Here is an 18,520-nt window from a genome sequence, read left to right on the forward strand (position 1 = left end):
GTCCAGCATAGTACAAAAACACAATTTTAACTGCAAATTTATTTTTCTCAATAACCTTTGACACAAATCAGTACACTGCCATGAAGTTATTACAGCATGTTTACCTTATCATTTCCTGAGATGACATTTTCTGACATTTTATATCCATTACACAAAAATTTGGCATATTTTGAAACTTTTACCATTAAATAAAGATGTGTCATCAACTAGGACACTTGGTTATTCTCCATCCAAATCTGATCTAGAAAACCAAGGTTAAATACAAGCAATCAAGAGACCAGGACAAGGAAATCATGTTACATATGAATAGTATAAACAGACAAATGTTTGGAATTCATAAAATGACAATCAAATATAAATGATAACACAAACTGTTTCAAACTGCCAAAGTTTATCATGTTGGCAAAATGATTATCAAGCACAAACTCTTAAAATGGTGCTACCTATGAGTTAGCTTTTTATTAGACTTCAAGTGAACTCACACAAGGGGTGGTTATGAGCATTTTACTCACTGTGAGTGTGTGTGAACAGCAAAGGGGCACCAAAGAGGTAGAAATGGTGTCCTTGAAGAGTAAATGTATCTTTGGCCAGAAACAAAATAAATCTTGCTTTGCTTACGTTGACACCAGTACATGCACACCTTGGCTCACACTGAATTCATGTCAGTGACAACCAAGATACTTCATTAAAAGTCATGGAATTCACTCCAACACAACTGCAGTGATAATGTATAGTACTGTACTAAAACAGCTACTATCTAGATATACTCACAGGTGAATATGTCAGACAGTCAGAATGTTGTGTTAAGTGGCCTTCACTACAAAACATATGCTGTGGCCTGAATGCATTCCATCTTAAGAAAAAAAATAATGTGGTGTAGTGAACAGGGGGTGAAGAGATCATCAACCCTGTCTCCTGGTCCTGGGGGACTTGTTTCCCCAATCACAGTCCACACTGAAGCTGTTCTGGTTATTCATTGGACCCTGTCTGAGGGGCCTGTGTTGCTGTTGCTGGCTGGTGGGTTTCTTCTCTCATTGTCTTCACAGAAGCCTTGCTAATTGACAGGAGGTCTCTCAGCTCCTTGTTCTCAATCTTAACATGATGGAGTAAACATACATGTAAGGACATTTTTCAGTGCTGTGAATGTAATTCCATGGCACTAGAAATCAGAGCTAGGGATCACACAACCAGGGGATATACAGCAAAATGTTTTACATGACTAGATATCACTAGAGGCAAGAGAAAAACTAGATTGTTGTTGTTTCTGTGAACAGACTCAGATAAGACAGCTCACCTCTAGTTGAGCTAGCCTCTCTCGAACAGAGCAGTAATGCTGATCATCCACCTGCACTGCTCTTCTCATCACTTGGCCCATCTCACATATCCGCTCCACCTGGCTCTGCAATTCCTGGAAAATCAGAAAGCAAGACATATATACATCTACTACTGTGTAATCTATCCAATAAATGACTGAGCATTTTAAAAATGTGTACTTTTGCATGATCTTCATGGAGGCTGAGCACAGGTTTGGTGTCTAACTCCTTCTTTGCCATCATTAACTGAAGCATCTGCTTGCGGTATCGACCCATGATCAACTCTAATGCATACTGATGTTCTTCAAGAGACAACCATAATTCTGCAAAGAGCAGAGGCGAAAAGTGTTAGCAAAGATTGAAAACACCAGCCTCACTAACAACAGAGTAGAGTGAGGGATTTACCTTTATTCTCCTGCTGTAATTCCTTAATTTGAGTGTTTTCCTGAGTCAGGAGGACATGAGGTTTGTATTTGGTCAGCTCCTGAATTTCTGAACTGTCTTCTGTGTGCTGAGGAGAGAAAACAAATAAAGAGCAGGGTAAAGAAAAAATAAGGGATACAAAGACTGCATTCTCTATTTGAATAGCAAATCAACCATGATGTGTAGATGTGTACTTTAACATTTTAAAGTATGCTTCTGAATGAGGAACAATTAATGGACAATTGTGCTACAAAGGCATGAGGCAAGCAATTGACTTTTTTTTTTTAATTTCCATTAAAAAAAAAACACCATAATGTTTTTATAAAACGTATTTCATCATATGTAAGCCATAAACTAAAGGATAAACTGGACAGTTTCATACACTCTGATCTCTCTGGTAAAGAGACCCAACACACAATAATATATATTTCAGTATTAGCTACTTCAGTGTTTAGATTCTTGGTCCTACCTTGTCTGGGAGGGCATTTCCCACCTCTCTCATGCTCTGCACTCTCTGGCTGAGGGCCCCGGACTGCTCTATAAGTCCCTCGGCGGCTGTGTCGTGCTCTTTCAGCCTCTCCAGAAGGGTCCGAGCATCGCCCAACACTTTTTCTAAAGTGCAGGCCATTTACTGGAAAGTGACAACTCCTGTCGTCAGCGGAAACGAACTGCTTCACTGTCCCAGCTAGGTAAGAAATGCCTCGCAGTGTTAGCCTTCGTAGGCTACCTAGCCGACACAGCTTCAATGCCTTTATAGCAAAGTGTGCACGCTATATAAGAAAAGTACTTAAGGTATGAATTTAAAAAAAATGTCACTATTTTGTTGTCAAGGTTGTCATTTCCGTGTGAGACTAAAAAATAACGTCACTTCCGTATCCTCTTCTCTGGATGTATATCACAAATTGTAAACCATGAGGTGGACACCGCCACCTAGAGGAGTTTGGTTGTAGCAACTAAGATATTTTAGTAGTTGTGCCAAACAAATGTCATTATTCAAACAGCAACAACAAAACTAAGCAGCAGCACAATAAACCCAGGGTAGTTTGTAAGAATCCTGTCTGGAAAGCAGTAAAAACTTAACGACTTGTAGACAACAATGAGCCCCTCAAATGTTGTAATTGACACCAGAGACCTGGGTTTTAAACCTCGCTTTGTAATTTTCCTCGAGTCATAATGAATTTAGTCCCTACCATGATGATGTTTTATTTCCCACCAACACACTTTATGTGCATTAAAATTTTGAGTGTTCACTTTGATCAGAACTAATCCGCATGTACAGAGCTTACTATATAAGGCTATAAGGTCCATAGGTTTAAACAATAAAATTAATAAACATAAGAGGAATCAAATAAGAATCATGTAACATTTCCCATACAATCGATTTGATTCTTGGATATACCCCCAAACTGCAACGTGTAGCCTCAGAAACTCTACTTGAAGAGAAGAAACGTCACTATCGGGGAGTTAAATAGGGAGCAAATGTTGAGCTAAGTGTTTTTATGACTGACATCGTCTTCACCATCATCCAACTTTATTCCCTAACGAAGCGATTAGGGGACGTCTATAAAATACCTAAAAATCAAACAATACATACAATAAACTTAAGAAGAAATACAGATAATCGAATTTGGAGCCTGGATACTTTATCTCCAGTATATTTAGGTCTCCCATAGTTCATTGCGATACCACAATAGCGGTTACTCATAAGCAATTGCGCAGCTGTGGCCACTCTTTCTTTCATGCTCTCTGATACAAACCTAGTGTTGCCAAATATCGCGATAGCCGCCTCCCTAGTCACTACGTAATGTGCCGTGCTGCTTCTAGCGGCGCTGGTGACAGTGCTGAAAGCTGTTGGGGTGAGTTTTTATAATTTTCCCTTTTCCAATAACAGTTCAAATATTTGTTTGTAATGTGTTAGTAACACATGATGTCTTTGTTATTCTTTAGACATTTAGAAGTTGACACTTTTGCCAGCGCTTAGACATACGCAGAGCTCGGGCCTGGGTGGGGGCAGCCGTGTTTTTCCTCTTCATAAATTACTACCAGCATGCTAGCTAACCGTAGCCGCTATTAGCACTATAGCACGTTGAACGGCCTAGCTAAATTAACCGAATAAACATCTGTGTTTTTATAAAAGGTGTTCCGATATATCAAAGCGATGGCACTTGTGTGGAGTTTCTGTCGTAGAGACTAATTAAAGACGCGATTATTTAGTAGAATTAGCTGCGGGCTTCTGAATGCTTTTACTTAACAGTTAGCTTCTTTGTTGTCCCGTCCTCGTGCCGTTAGCTCCGATAACGTTGATTTGTCGTGGTCGTTGAATGACGAGAAAACACTCGGTATTTTGACCTTGATGAGCCGCAAGTGTAACGCACATCATTGCCACCGCTTATTAAAAGGGATAGTTAACGGGTGGTATTTCTGTCGAAGGCAAGTCCTGATTTCAACTGTCAGGTCGAGGTCTACCACTATTAGCGTTACCTTACCCAGTGTCATTCGTTCATCACATGGGTGCCGAATCGGTCTGGAGTCCCGTTTGCGTTGTAAAAGCCTTCAAATAAGTTCCTACCAAGTGTATAACGTTACTCCCTACAATAAACCCACGAAATAAAAGGAATTCCGTTTTCGGAAGGAGTTTAGTATGCGTGTGTGTTTGTTTGTGTTTCGGTGGTCTTTAATGGCCTGGTTGGGCGCTTACTTTGTGAACGCCTGATGTGCTAACTATTTGAGCTAAGTATGAACAATTACAGTGAATTATTTTCCATGACAAGAGCCGGACACGTCCTGGGTCTTGGCTGTTTACGGTTTCACCGTTAGCGAGCGGCTCATCTCATGGCTCGCTTTGTCCACACAAGGTCATTAAGACGATTAAGATTTGTTAAACTGGTAACATGTGCGTTATTCAGGCGTACACGCTGTAAAACAGGGAGAGGAAACACGTAAGTGATTTTCGGCACATATTAGAGAGTCTGACGTGTTCTAAATTAACTGGCTAGCCCAGCTGTTACGTTTCCGACAGCGTTACATGCCGCAACGTGTTGGACCAGGCCATATTAGCAGTTGCAGCTGAGGTTGACGGATTGCTAGGAAGTCACATGGTCGGTCCTGTCACGGCAGTTGTTGGACCCAGACCGGAGTAGGACCGTCGAGTGTAAATGTTATCGCAGGTTTATTAGCTATTCAGTCGTAACTGCTTGGCTCCCAGTTTGGTTCGTGTCATGATTATCGAGAATAAAGTACAGTTTAACTCTGATTAGAAAGTACTGAAATGGCCAATCTGTCCTGGTGTTTGTTGCTTGTGTGTGGACTTTTTTTTTTCTTTCTGCGTCACCACAAGCCGAAAAGCCCTTCTCCTCCAAGGTTGTTTTCACTTAGCATTCATCTGTTCATTGCTCATAACCTTTAACACACTTGCCCAGTCCGTCCCGTGATAACTGACTTCTTTGTTTGCTCTACCCCTAGGCTTTACCGCTTTAGTTCCTGTGGCTCTAGTATTCATCACAGTATGCTTGTTGGTCAATCTGGATTTTACATTTAGCTATGAATACCAAGTAGGCACATTTAAAACAAAACCAAAAAAAAAGAACCCTCACTACTTTTGGAGCATTGTTATGTTTTATTTAAACTACCAGGAAGCACTTGGGAAGTAAGTCATTGCAACATAGAGTAGATATCATATGTCCCAGGTTGGCTCACACAGCTTGTTTTCAAAGAAGTGTATTTAGGTCAACGATACTTATGTTCTAACCTGCTGATGGAGATCAGATCACTGGGTTATAACTAAATTTAGCAAATTTTACACACACACAATTTTGTCACGGTTGCCAGGTTGGACCCTGTGCAAGACAGTTGTGGGTTAAATGACAGAACCAGGGCCTTGGTCAGAAATTGTGCCATGGATATCATTGCCTGTGCTGAAGGTATGTGCAGGGACTTGTTGATCCACAGCTCTTGTTTGCTAGTCAGCTGTCTGGCATTATGGGCTATATCCAGAGGCATCAGAGGAAAATCTATTTTTATTCCTTGTGCCTGGTGTCAAAGAATCTAGTGTTGTCGTGTCCCCCCCCCCACAAAAAAAAATCTCATCCTAAGGGTGGTTATTTGTTTTTTGTTTTTTTTGTGTGTCACAAAAGTGTCAAAAAATGTGTAATTCTTAATAGCTGCAATTACATTTCGCTGCCTCACTGCAAATCCCTGGAGTGCTTCATTCAGCCTGTCTTGTGTTAATCTAATCTTAATTTTTTTTCTGTGACAATAACAAAAAATGAAGTTAAAGTGATCAATTTTGCTCAGGCAACCTAATCTGCTTTTTCTCAACAGTATGAAGTGAAACGGAACTGAATTTTTGTACCATCCGCAACTGCTTCAAGTTCAGATCATCATAAAGAAACTGAAGATAAGCCTCCCAAAACAAGCAAAGTTGCAACACTGTAGATGTGCAGGGAAAAAAGGATCACTTCAAGGGTTTAGAACACAAGAAGTAACCAAATCCTGAAATGACCAAAGACGACGCACATCAGCCCAACTGAAAAGCAGAAAAGAAACAATCTTATACCCAGACATATTCTGAGAAGACAATAACTGATCTGAAACCAGAAGTTTGTGCCTACTCAACAGCTTTGACAAAGCACACGTCCCAACGCTGCTCCTAGCCCTCCTCATCCTCACCACACCACCGACTCACCACTGGGGTGTGGTGTGGGCTGCTATTTGCTAGTTGTGTTCTTCCCCCCCATAGTACCCCATCTTTCCCTCACTCTTCTCCTCCCACTGTATTCATTGTAATTTTTTCTAAGCAGTGTTATTGCACCTGTGTTGGCTCTTTTTTTTTTTCTTTTTTCTTTTTTTTTGCGCTAGATTTCTCCCCCCCCCCCCCCCCCTTTTTTTTTTTTTTGCTTTATGCAACCATCTAGAACTTGTGCCAGAAACCTGTAACAAGTGTGTGTGTGTTCAACTGTGTGAGTGAAGAGATCTGCAGGAACTGCATAGTCAGAGGTCCAGAGAATTACAAGAGCCAAGACAACAAATAAAGGTGGGTGTAGTCCCTTTATATCGTGAAGTCTGTATTGTGAATGTTAATTGTGTTTTTTGATTGCTTAGTCACTTACGTCATACATCACGTTTTGAAGAATTTCACCCCCGTAATATACTGACAAAATGTTTTCAAAATGTTAGGGGTTGAGTACAGATTTAAAAAAAAAAAAAAACAGCTAGTTCAGTTCAGACAATAGGTGGTAAATTCTGTTTGTATACATTACTCCAATGTGCAGTTGTACAAATACAAGTTGTGTAACACTCAATTCTGATTCAGTTTGCCGACTGCTGATTTTTGGGAAGCAATGCAGAGGTTTTCTTCTTGTAACTGCTGAAAACGTAACTGTGCATCTGTCCTCCTTATCTTGACCAGCATCCTTTTTTGACAAGCACATGTGCAACTGTATATTAAAAAAAACAACAACAAAAAAAAACAGGATTTCATTGAAACTTTTGGATCTTTAGCGTCATGAGTGATTGTTTGCAGCACTTGGTGTCACCATCAACCGAAGAGATGTCAGAGAAAAGTAGCTGCTGCATTGCTTGTTTAGAAATGCAAAGTTACATATTGCTCTTTGCACATCATCGCACATTTTGCTGTCTGGATTGAAGTTGTAATTCCGTCAGGCCATTGACCTTTACATTTTCATTTGCTGAAGATAAGTCAGCTGAACTAAACCACCACTACCTCCAAGCAGTTAAATTGGGTTTTCAGTTTAGAGAATGATTTGATTGCATTTCCACACCCAGCCCGCACCTTTTGCTATTTTGTTTTTAAGTCGTATACTCCCTGTTTGCCTTTTCAACTCCCACCCTGGGAGATAGAAGCCCACAGCTATGTTCCTTGTTTGTGACACTTGGCACAGTGGCTGACCTGTTTGCCTTACCCGTTATGTTTGTTCCTTTCTTCACCATTGCAGACATCCAGCGGTGTATCTTTGGGTGGTTTCATAACAGTAGTATTTAACAATCAAGCAAAACAATTAATTACTTAATCAAGTTCAGCAAGTGCTCAAGCAAGTTTGGTCCAAGTTTATGGGAAAATATGGGCAGCCCCTGGAAAGGCTTTGTTGAGTTTACCTTGCCTGCGTCACCACCCACCGCGTTTGTTAGCGCTGACCTGAGCAGCACCTCCCCTGTTGGACTCAGCCTGTCGCCATATGGCCGATCTGTAAGTTTCACCTCCCCACCTCTTTTCTACGTGCCCCACCCCATCGAACACCCATCCACCCACCTTGCCCTGCATCTCTCTGCTGTGAATGGCCTAACCTCTTTCATCCTTTTCGGGCTCCCAAGATTAGCCTCTACTCAGTTATATGATTGCAGGGTAAGGGGTGTTCTGCTGATTAGGCTGCAGAAGTTTGGCTCTTTTTACAAATCAAATTGAGCCCTTTTTTTTTTTTTTTTTTTTCCCCCTCCCTTTTTTGCCCCTTATTTTTCCTTTGCGTCCCAGTTTTGTAAAACCATAGTTGGGCTTTCAGAATGGCAAATCATGTTGGACTACATTAAGAATAGCTATTAAAAGGATCATATTTGAAGTCTTAGACAACAACATTGAACTAAAAACTTTCATTATTTTGGAGACAAATGTGTTTTGCTTGCATATCTGAGTGACCACTGTATAGGGCAACTAAAGGTATGTACTGAGATTTTTAATGTTGTCTTAAAGGGTATAAAGGTAAAAGAACTCTATATATGTTGTCTTGTTAGGAGTAGCTCATTTTATAGTACAAGACCTGCCAGAAGAGGCTGCTCTGGGACCCCTCTCATAACCCATAACCCATCACCAACTCTGTCCACTGTAGATGCACTGCTATTTGACCTGTCTTTTGCATTTTCTGATTGTCAGTTTTCAGTAGTTCCATTTTACTCTTAGGTGACATGCAACATTTCACTTAAGTACTTGGTGTTAACTAGTTTTAAGAATTTAAGCCATCCCTTTCGTTGAAGCCTCTTTTCTGTAGAGCTATTCTCGTTTGAATGCACAAGCGTTTTCCAATTGGTAGTGCTGTTTATTGACCCTGTGACTTGAGGTTCTCATGGTAGCAGATCTGTTATTGAATGGACCTATAGTTGTGTGATATTTTGGTATGAGGATTTCTCATGTGGGTTTCATGTTGGTGGTTGTATAATAAAATGTCATTTTTGTACATTAGTAGAATATTGTTGTAATTGGTGTGAAATGTGTATATTGGTGAATGGGCAAACACTGGGTATCTTAATATCAACTGCTGAGCAAGGCCGATTAGAGGATACGGCAGTTATGTTGTTATAAAGTATAACAACTGGTTTTGTATAATGCCTCAATTTATATCTGTGTAACAGAGTAAGTAAAACAAACACTATTACTATGCTTCTTGTAACAAAAAAAAAAAAAAAAAAAAATTGTGACCTCCTCCCAACAGCACATTCAAGTCCTTTCTTCAGTGTCAGAAATGGAAAGAGGCTCCTCAGAACCTCCAGTGGCTCGCTCCACTGACTCTGCCCCATCTACTTCTACTGGTCCCATGCCCATCCCTCGCTCCTCCTCAGTTTCTTGTCATCCCCACCCAGGAAGCAAAAAACACAAGCGAACTCCCTTGTATCGGAGATCAGTAAGAGGATGTGTTCATGTGTGCCCACAGTAACCCACCAGCCATTTGGGCTGCTGTTGTCATGTGATTTTAGCTAACAGCACGGTTTGTAGTTGTCAAAAACAATTTTGATGATGGCAGGTTTGAGAAGTGACTTTTTAATTGCTTTGCATTATAAGAACTGGTTTGTTGGAGCAGGGACGTAAACGGTTTTTGCTGTGTCTAGCCAGGTTTGCATGGAATTTCTGTAAAGTTTCATAATTTGGTCCTGATATTGCTTGATAAATTGTGTGAATTGTATATTTGAGTGCATGAAACTAAGTAAGGAAAGAAGTTATGTATTATTTTCAGTCAATGGAACAAATTATTAGGAAATTATTGTATTATCAGTGTGTGGTCCCCTATGCTGATGACCAGATAGACTTAGAACACACTGATGTAGCTTCACTTTTCTGCTTTTTCCTCCCCACTTGAAAGTGTGCTGTACCTGCATGTATGCTTTATTTATTTTTGTTTTTGTTTTGCGCATCAAGACACTGCCTTGAACTGCAGCTAATTTTTGGTGTGTTCGTTTCATTTGATCCACTACTAGATGCATTTTAACATTTGCTTCTGCTCTTCCACAGATGAGTTTTGACCCAGGTATGCTCCATAATAATGGGCACACTGCATACGCCAATGGCACAGCCCCTGGTATTAGAGAGACTGGTGTGGTGGAGAAGCTCCTGACTTCCTATGGGTTCATCCAGTGCTCTGAACGTCAGGCTCGTCTCTTCTTTCACTGTTCCCAATACAATGGCAACCTGCAGGAGCTAAAAATAGGAGGTGAGAGGCCTGAAGCTTGTGTACAAAGTCATAAATGTTCAAAAGAAAAACTGAAATCTAAGTTGTCTGTGAATCATTTGAAATATCCTGTTTGGTTTTCTCCTGCTTCTCTCTCCTCAGATGATGTAGAGTTTGAGGTATCCTCTGACAGGCGCACTGGCAAGCCCATAGCAGTGAAGCTGCTAAAGATAAAGCCAGAGGTGCTGCCAGAGGAGCGCATCTTGGGCCAGGTGGGGCCAGACCTGCACGCCTATCCATTTACTGTGCTGCATGGTTATATTCATCCAGTTAAGGAACACCATTTTATTTTTGGTTCTGTCCTTGTCTGTCAGCTTAACTCTGTATAGCCTGTTGTGTTTTGGGGCAGGGGATTTTATTCTTAGTTTGTTTTATACAATTCAATCCTTTTCTAATCCTGCATTTTAAAGAAGTAGCATTGTTAAAATATATTTGATTTTCATATTGGCTTGATGTTGCCATCATCCATGTTTGCAGGTTGTTTAAACTGCAAAACAAATTAAGTCAAGTGATTATTGCCCAGTGGGATTAATTTCTTTCTATGCTCACAGCAACTAGTATAGCTCAGCCACTGTGACAAACTTAAAAAAAAAAAAAAAAATCTGGTGTGTCATTCTGGTACAGGGCTGTAAAGAATCGGTGAACCTGATTTATACATCATTAAGTTGAGCTCAGCATGGAAGTGCAGAAATGTGCCATGCTAGACTGATGTGCTTATTAGCACGTAGTCTGTACAATGATTGGTGCGGCTGGTTATGCATAAATATATATAATAAAGCCAGCTACAAAGAGACAATCACATCAGGTTAACACGATATAAACATGAGGCATGAGAGTGTATATAGATTGCACACTGAAGACAAGTCATGCACGTCTACTTCTGCTAACCTGTGGGTGACACTTGATATACCTGTTACTGTGACATTTGAAATTCAGCTCTTTCATTTATTGCATTTCTGGGAATGGTTTAACTGGACAATTTCATTATAATGAACCTAGAATTAGCAAAGCATTGTGTTAATGTCCCTTCTTTTCTGTAGGTTGTCTCAGCAATCCCAGTGCACTTGGATGGAAAGTCTGCTCCTGGCCAAGTGCCTACTGGAAGTGTTTGTTATGAGAGAAATGGGGTAAGAAATGACATTGATTTACAATATTTGTTGCTTCTAAAAATCTAAAAAAGTTAATGTAATTACACCCATTCACTTTTGAAGATTTTTGTGCAGACAACACTAACATATTTATTTGTTCATTCTTTTTTTTATCTGTAGTGTGTGTGTGTGTGCGTGCGCAGTTTTACGTTATTACAAAAAAAAAAATAGCTCAAAACTTAATTTTCCAAACCCTTCAAAACTTTGATACTAGTGACTTTTTACAGGAAGTATTCTACCTTACCTATACTCCTGATGATGTAGAGGGTAATATCCACTTGGACACAGGTGACAAAGTCAGCTTTTACATGGAAACGAACAAGCAGTAAGTCTTCTTATCATGTTAGTATCCTCTTCCTGATTTCTAGCTTGTACTTGACTTCATATTTATTGCTCTTGCATTTCAGTACTGGAGCAGTCAGTGCCCGTAATATTCAACTTGTGAAGAAAAAGCAAATGAGGTGCCAGGGTGTAGTGTGTGCTACTAAGGTAAGGGCCCCTAGAATCATCAATTAAATCTTTATTGAAATTGGACATAATATGGTTCTGTGACATTAATGTGCTATCCAGAATAATCAAGGAAAAATAGCTACACTATTTCCTTTTTAAGTGTTCTCAATATAGGCCCTGACTCTATTTGACTGGTAGGTCTTTAACCATGATTTGTCTTTCAGGAGGCCTTTGGATTCATTGAAAGAGCTGATGTAGTGAAAGAGATCTTCTTTCACTACAGCGAATTCAAGGGTGATCTGGAGGCTCTGCAGGCTGGAGATGATGTTGAGTTCACCATCAAAGACAGAAATGTACGTTCTAGCATCCAACAAAACCTGACTGCATGTTGATCTTTGGGTTGCTCCACCTTTTTGACACCAGTGATTATTTAAAATTATGACTGAATGTACATATAACATTGACATTATTTTTGTGTGGCAATAGGGTAAAGAAGTAGCCACAGATGTGAGGCTGCTTCCCCAAGGAACGGTCATTTTTGAAGATATAAGCATTGAGCAGTTTGAAGGCACAGTTGTCAAGGTCATTCCCAAGGTTCCCACCAAAAACCAGGCAAGTAGGGAATAGGTCTATAAAGTTGAATTTGTATAGTTTTGAAGAACTTTTGGCTAGAAAAGCAGGCATGGAGCAGTAACACACTAACCAACAATATATATAATGGACAAGTCTTGCCTTCCTGCTTCCACAGAATGATCCTCTCCCAGGTCGTATCAGTGCTCGGATTGGTTTCACTGACAAAGAACTGCCATTTGGTGAGAAAGACACAAAGTCTAAGGTGACCCTTTTGGAGGGAGACCACATACACTTCAACATCTCCACTGACCGCAGAGACAAACTGGAGAGGGCTACCAACATCGACATCCTCCCAGACACCTTCAGTTTTACTAAGGAGACCCGTGAAATGGTAATTGATGCATAAGTTTTGAGCTGAAAGAAATGGCTGTCTTGATGCAGCATCCACATTTATTGAATTGAAGACCTATTCACAGACAAACTGTTATCTCGTCTTGTAGGGGGTGATTGCAGCTATACGTGATGGTTTTGGCTTTATTAAGTGTGTGGATCGGGATGCTAGGATGTTCTTTCACTTCAGTGAAGTACTGGAGGAGAGCCAGCTGCATATCTCAGATGAAGTGGAGTTCACTGTTGTGCCTGTAGGTCCTGTTTATAAGCGTTTGACAAAAGTATGTATTCTGTATTATTACTTAAGCAGGCACATTCTAATTATTTGATAATGCCGTACAAAAGTAAATGTTTTGTCTTTGCCAGGATATGCTGTCAGCTCAGAGGAACCATGCGGTGCGTATCAAGAAGCTGCCCAAGGGAACAGTGTCTTTCCATACCCAGTCTGAGCAGCGCTTTGTAGGTGTGGTGGAGAAAGAAGTTGTTGCCATCTCCAAGAATGCCAGTCCCACCAAGGGCAAGGAGAAGGTGCGGAATTATGACAGATACTATTACACCTGAATCTACATCCCATTATATTCAAAACCATAGGCTCACCGTCTTCCCCACCTCACTGACCCCTCTTCCTAGTGTTTTTATTTTCGTTCTAATGTTCCTCTTTGCTTTCTCCTCCCAATGATCTCCACCTGTTCATGTTCCTTGTTGGTTAGAAAAAAGACAAGGTAGGACTAAGACCTTTCACATGAAGCAACATGAATGTCTCACAAGTAAAACTAGTATTATAGACAAATTAAACAAACTTGTACTAGTTGTACAAATTTCAACTTGCATTTAGTCTAAGAAATAATTTGTTCCTTAGGTCTTAGAAGACCAATCTAAAAGTCAACAATTGATAGAGTGTAAGAATACTCCTTCAGGTGTGATGTTGACAAGCCTTGCTGTCTAATGGGTGTCTTTCTCTTTACTTTTCAAGGGTAAAGTTGTAGAAAAGGTTAGTCTTTGCAAGCCTCTGGGCCCAATTCCTTATCTCCATTTGATCACCATTTAACCCTTAGAAATATGGAGTTGAGCATTGTATCAGTTCAGTCAGTGCAATTGGTGATAAAATACTAATCCCAATTAACAGTATGGTTTCTTAGAGCAACCTGTTAACTGCCTTTTTAATAATTAACAATACACTTGGCACATGCATATCATTCTTCAACAATATTTCTTTCCCTTTCTTAGATTATATAAATATACCTCCCCTAGATTAGTTAATCACAAGTTTCCTGGCCTCAATTATACTTGTCTTTTCTCCATGCTTTAATTTAATATAGTTGAAAGTTTCTGCATTGAAAACATTGAGGTAACAGGAACACAACTGATCAGAAGGCATTGTCTGATCAAGAAGCCTGACCACTTTTACTTTTTTCACACTTCTGTTTGGAATCAGTGTCTAACAGTGCCAGTAAATAGCATGCTGTGCATGGTTCAGTCAGTTATTGTGAAAAACGAAATGTAAAATCTGTGGGTACTGCAGAATTGGGCAAAAAACAGTAATGGAAATGTTATAAGCATCCATGTAACCTAGAGCTGGTGCAGGAGACTTGGCTATGCTAATTAACAGATATGGAATTGCACACAATGGTAATCTCCTTATGCACTTGGATAAACTCTAAACATCCATACACCATCTTCTGATACCCTACATGTTAAATCCCCTCATTGAATCATTAGACATAAGTAGCTTAAGCCAGTTTTGAGATGTACACTTGACTCTTTGCCTTGACTAGGGCCAGCTGGGTCACACATTGGTGATTAGTATTTTATAAGTAATGCAGATTTGATTTGTTGCCGTCTCTGTAGGAGTCTGAAGAAGGAGTAATTGCATATGAAGACTGTGGAGTAAAGCTTACTGTGCCGTACCATTCAAAGGATCTGGAGGGAGGAAGCCACCCACAGGTTGGAGACAAGGTAATCTGGGTATCATTGCACCCAATAACCTTCTTTAGATTACATAAAGATGGTACAAGACATAAACAAAATGTCCTCACTGAAAGAGTTTGAATATTAAGAGTATTGCAGTCAGTTGTAGCAGGCACTGGTGAAGATGTGGCCAGTATAAGGTCTGCACATGTAACACAGATATATCATCAGCCTTGATTTCAGCAGTGATTTTACTTTAAACTTGTCTTTTTTTTTTGTCCTGTAGGTGGAGTTCTCCATCAACGAAGTGAAGCGAACTGGTCAGCAGAGTGCAGTCTCCATCAGGGTCCTTAACCGTAACACTTCCAGTGCCAAGAGACTGCATGGATTTGTTGCCACACTGAAGGACAACTTTGGCTTCATTGAGACAGCAAATCATGATCAAGAGATTTTTTTTCACTACAGGTAGATGTAGATTCCTTTTGGCAAACTGGTTGGTGGTTTATCTGTTAATAGTATCCAAACATGTGGTACTTCAAAGTGAAGTCTCAGTATGTTTTCTCCTCAGTGAAATGTGTGGAGACTTGGAGAACTTGGAGCTGGGTGACACAGTGGAATACACTCTCTCTAAGGGAAAAGGAAACAAAGTCAGTGCTGAAAAGGTCACCAAAGTGGCTGCAGGTACGAAGGGTTTAATTATAGCTGATTTCTTAACATTAATCGTATGTTAGAACTGTCAACTTGCTGGTTGAAGTGCCTAAAAATGACATGCATGAGAATTTTGCTGTTTCCCACTTGTAGTGAATGGCATTACTGAGGATGTTGGTGCAACAGTGATGACTGGGAAAGTTATTCGTCCTTTACGCAGTGTGGACCCCTCCCAGACAGAATACCAAGGGCTTATTGAACTCACAGAGGAAGGTTGGTGTCAAGGTCGTGATGGGCCTGTAACATTTAAAGTATATGGTTTTCCTGGGGAATGTTAAGATATAATCACCCGTTTCTTGGTTGCTTCAGGTGGAACTAAAGGCCAGAGTTATCCCTTTGGTATCATGGGTATGGCAAACAAGGCAGATTGTCTCCAGAAAGGAGAACTTGTAAAGTTCCAGCTTTGCACAGTGGCACAGACTGGACAGAAGATGGCCTATAATGTAGTCCCTCAGCGTAGAGCTGTGGTGGAGTGTGTTAAAGACCAGGTACTAATAAATTATTCACTTTAGTTTCATTATAGTGTAGAACATTTAGAATGATGTGTATATAATATCAGATTAGTTAGTATAGCTCAGGTTCTGGGCTGCATATTTTAAATCCTGAAATATATATATATATATATATTTTTTTTTTTTTTGTCCCCAGTTTGGCTTCATCACATATGAAGTCGGTGAAAGCAAGAAGCTGTTCTTCCATGTAAAAGAAGTGCAAGATGGCCTGGAGCTCCAGGCTGGGGATGAGGTAGAGTTCTCAGTTGTTCTCAATCAACGCACAGGAAAATGCAGTGCCTGCAGTGTACGCAGAGTCAGGTAAGGACTTCAGCTCTGTCAGATGTATCAAACTTGTTTAAGGTTTTCAAGAGAACTAAGATGAAAGTATTTGCCATCTGTGTTGATCTTCAATGCTTTTTATATGCCATGACATCACAGCGAGGGGCCTAAACCGGTGGTGACTCCTCGTCCTGACCGTCTCGTGAACCGACTGAAGAGCATCACTCTGGATGATGCTAGTGCTCCTCGCCTGGTCATTGTAAGGCAGCCCCGTGGTCCTGACAATTCAAAGGTACTTGGGTTTTATGAAAGTTGCCACTGTTCTTTGAGCTTATATTTAAGTTCACTGTTTAATGCAATCATGGCTTGAATTAAAATGTATATTTTTAATATTGTAAATACAGAATTATCACTACATACAGCAGATTGTAAATCAGTGATTCACTGGATTATACACAGAATAAGTTATCTGAAGAAAACCAAGGATATACTTGAATAAAATATGACCATATGCAGACTTGGTCATTTATCTGCCTTGGCCACAGTACCCTAGAACATCCCATTATTGGAAATTATTTAGAATCTGTACTGATGAGGTTTCAGACAAAGTATGTTCTCTCCTGTCCAGGGCTTCAGTGTGGAGCGCAAGACTCGTCAACCTGGTGTCATTGACTGAGCAATACAGAGCACGTCACCCTGTTTGGTTTTGGTGAGATGTCCTAAAGAGCAACAGCAGGGGATAAGGGAGTTTGAGTGACATGTGCTTGTATACACAAGCTTATACACAAAATGTACGCACACATACAGTAATCGGCATGTGTAATCTTTGTCCCCATCAATACCTGCAAGGGAAGTTTTTTTGTTTTTTCGTTGGGTTTTTTTTTTTTTTTTTTAGTTTTTTTTAGTTTATTTTTTATTTTTCCCCTTTCCACGGTTCCCTGCCTCCCATGTATGATGTTGATAGTTCCATACTGCAGTGTACATGGGATCTCTTGAGTGTGTGCATGTGTGATGCATCTTAATTTTTGACTATATTGAAGGAGGTATTTGTTTCTGTGGGCCTTGTCCCTCTAAATCAGAGTGATGACTGTGTGGCTGTCTGTCCCTATCTTTTGAATCTGCTTTGTCTGGAATTCTGCACCTGTAATCTGCCTATTAGTTTGCCTGGGTGAATGCGTATGATTGTTGGCATGTCTTTGAGCGTTCCGCTCTTCTTTTTTTTTTTTTTTTCTTCTTTTTTTTTGCATATTTGCTCCTTTGCCCATGGAAACTTTGGAAATGGTTTCATTATCAAGTTTCTGCTACTGTATGCTTTCCTACAAAACGCATAAAGCAAAGTTCCCTCCATAAGGAGGATCGTATTTCTCATGTGCAAGCTTAAACTGAGGATTCTTCTCTGCTCGGTTTTTTGAGCAGTTTTAAAATGCTTTATTGAAGTGCTGAATTGAAAGCATGGTGCGTGTGATGTGAATGTCAAAGTAGTTAATCTAATGGGATTTATTTTCACCAATCTGGAGCCTTTAGATGCCTTTTTGGTATTCACATGCTCCACTTGAAGCAATTTTCCCAGGTGCAGAATTCTTTGTGGCATCCTATATCTGCAGTTCTTTTTATATATATATATATATATATATTATTTTTTCTTGCACATGGTTTTGTTTTTTTTTTTTTTTTTTTGTTTTTTTCCATTGAAACTCAATCTGCTAGTACTGACTTAAGTAAGAATAAGGTGCCTAAAAAAACAAGCAAACTGAAAGAGGGACAGCAAAAATTAGACATGCGCTGTTCCCAGCCAGCCGGCAAAATATTCAGACCAATCTTAGGGAGACTTTTTTTTTTTTTTTTTTCTCTCTCCCCTGCTAAGTAGAAATAATATTGATATGCATCCCAAACATGTGGGTTGAGCTATACTGTATGTAATGTGCTTTTTTTTTTTTTTTTTTTTTTTTTTTTTTTTTTCCCTCTCTCTTTTTCTTAGTGAAAGTTCAAACTTCAGACATATTGGAACAAAATTAACTTAAAGAAGGGTTATAGAAATTCAGTAAAAAAAAAAAAAAAAAAGCATTAAGAATCAGGATATGTCCGTTAATGTGGAGGCATGCTGGGTGAGCTGCTGTGCCTCCTCGCATTAAGTTACATTTAAAAAAAAAAAAAAAAAAAAAAAATCAATTTCAGCTTTGGAAATCACTGGGTTTCAGTTCAACCACGTACAGAGGTTCCCATGTACTTTTGTTAATGGAAACAATTGAATTAAAGTTTTATGAAAACCATGAGCTGTTTTGAACTTTTTATTTCAGAAAGAAAAGCTGCCCGTCTGCTTTAGGACTACATGGAAAAACGGTTTAAAGCACAAAGTAGCTTTGAAAACAGTTATTACATACAAT

At 39.7% G+C, this 18,520-nt stretch overlaps 2 protein-coding genes across 11 annotated transcripts; one reads left to right on the forward strand and one right to left on the reverse strand.

Annotated features, from left to right (window-relative positions):
* Positions 1 to 21: 21 nt before the first annotated feature.
* On the reverse strand, positions 22 to 2,603 carry sike1 (suppressor of IKBKE 1). Its single transcript, XM_026332621.1, has 5 exons — positions 2,206 to 2,603; positions 1,719 to 1,824; positions 1,494 to 1,636; positions 1,295 to 1,408; positions 22 to 1,092 (listed from the first exon to the last, which is right to left on the reverse strand). Exons 1-5 carry the CDS (start codon positions 2,362 to 2,364, stop codon positions 970 to 972), a joined length of 645 nt encoding a protein of 214 aa, XP_026188406.1. The 5' UTR covers positions 2,365 to 2,603; the 3' UTR covers positions 22 to 969.
* Positions 2,604 to 6,583: 3,980 nt separating this feature from the next.
* On the forward strand, positions 6,584 to 18,406 carry csde1 (cold shock domain containing E1, RNA-binding). Of its 10 annotated transcripts, none has more exons than XM_026332249.2 (22): positions 6,584 to 6,768; positions 7,322 to 7,325; positions 9,966 to 10,168; positions 10,289 to 10,455; positions 11,227 to 11,313; positions 11,562 to 11,659; positions 11,742 to 11,823; positions 12,009 to 12,137; positions 12,271 to 12,396; positions 12,533 to 12,748; positions 12,858 to 13,028; positions 13,114 to 13,275; positions 13,458 to 13,469; positions 13,721 to 13,738; positions 14,596 to 14,703; positions 14,942 to 15,120; positions 15,224 to 15,336; positions 15,457 to 15,576; positions 15,673 to 15,851; positions 16,012 to 16,175; positions 16,296 to 16,428; positions 16,765 to 18,406. In XM_026332249.2, the coding sequence occupies exons 3-22, from the start codon at positions 9,970 to 9,972 to the stop codon at positions 16,810 to 16,812; spliced, it is 2,511 nt and encodes an 836-aa protein (XP_026188034.1). In that variant the 5' UTR covers positions 6,584 to 6,768; positions 7,322 to 7,325; positions 9,966 to 9,969; the 3' UTR covers positions 16,813 to 18,406. The 10 variants fall into 10 exon arrangements, with proteins under 10 accessions (XP_026188034.1, XP_026188028.1, XP_026188032.1 ...); XM_026332243.2 differs by lacking the exon at positions 7,322 to 7,325 and adding an exon at positions 7,691 to 7,941 and having other exon boundaries at positions 9,970 to 10,168; XM_026332247.2 differs by lacking the exon at positions 7,322 to 7,325 and adding an exon at positions 7,691 to 7,941 and having other exon boundaries at positions 9,970 to 10,168; positions 12,858 to 12,998.
* The last annotated feature ends 114 nt before the right edge of the window (positions 18,407 to 18,520 follow it).

The sequence above is a fragment of the Mastacembelus armatus genome, chromosome 7 (assembly GCF_900324485.2).
Source record: "Mastacembelus armatus chromosome 7, fMasArm1.2, whole genome shotgun sequence".
Lineage (NCBI taxonomy): Eukaryota > Metazoa > Chordata > Actinopteri > Synbranchiformes > Mastacembelidae > Mastacembelus > Mastacembelus armatus.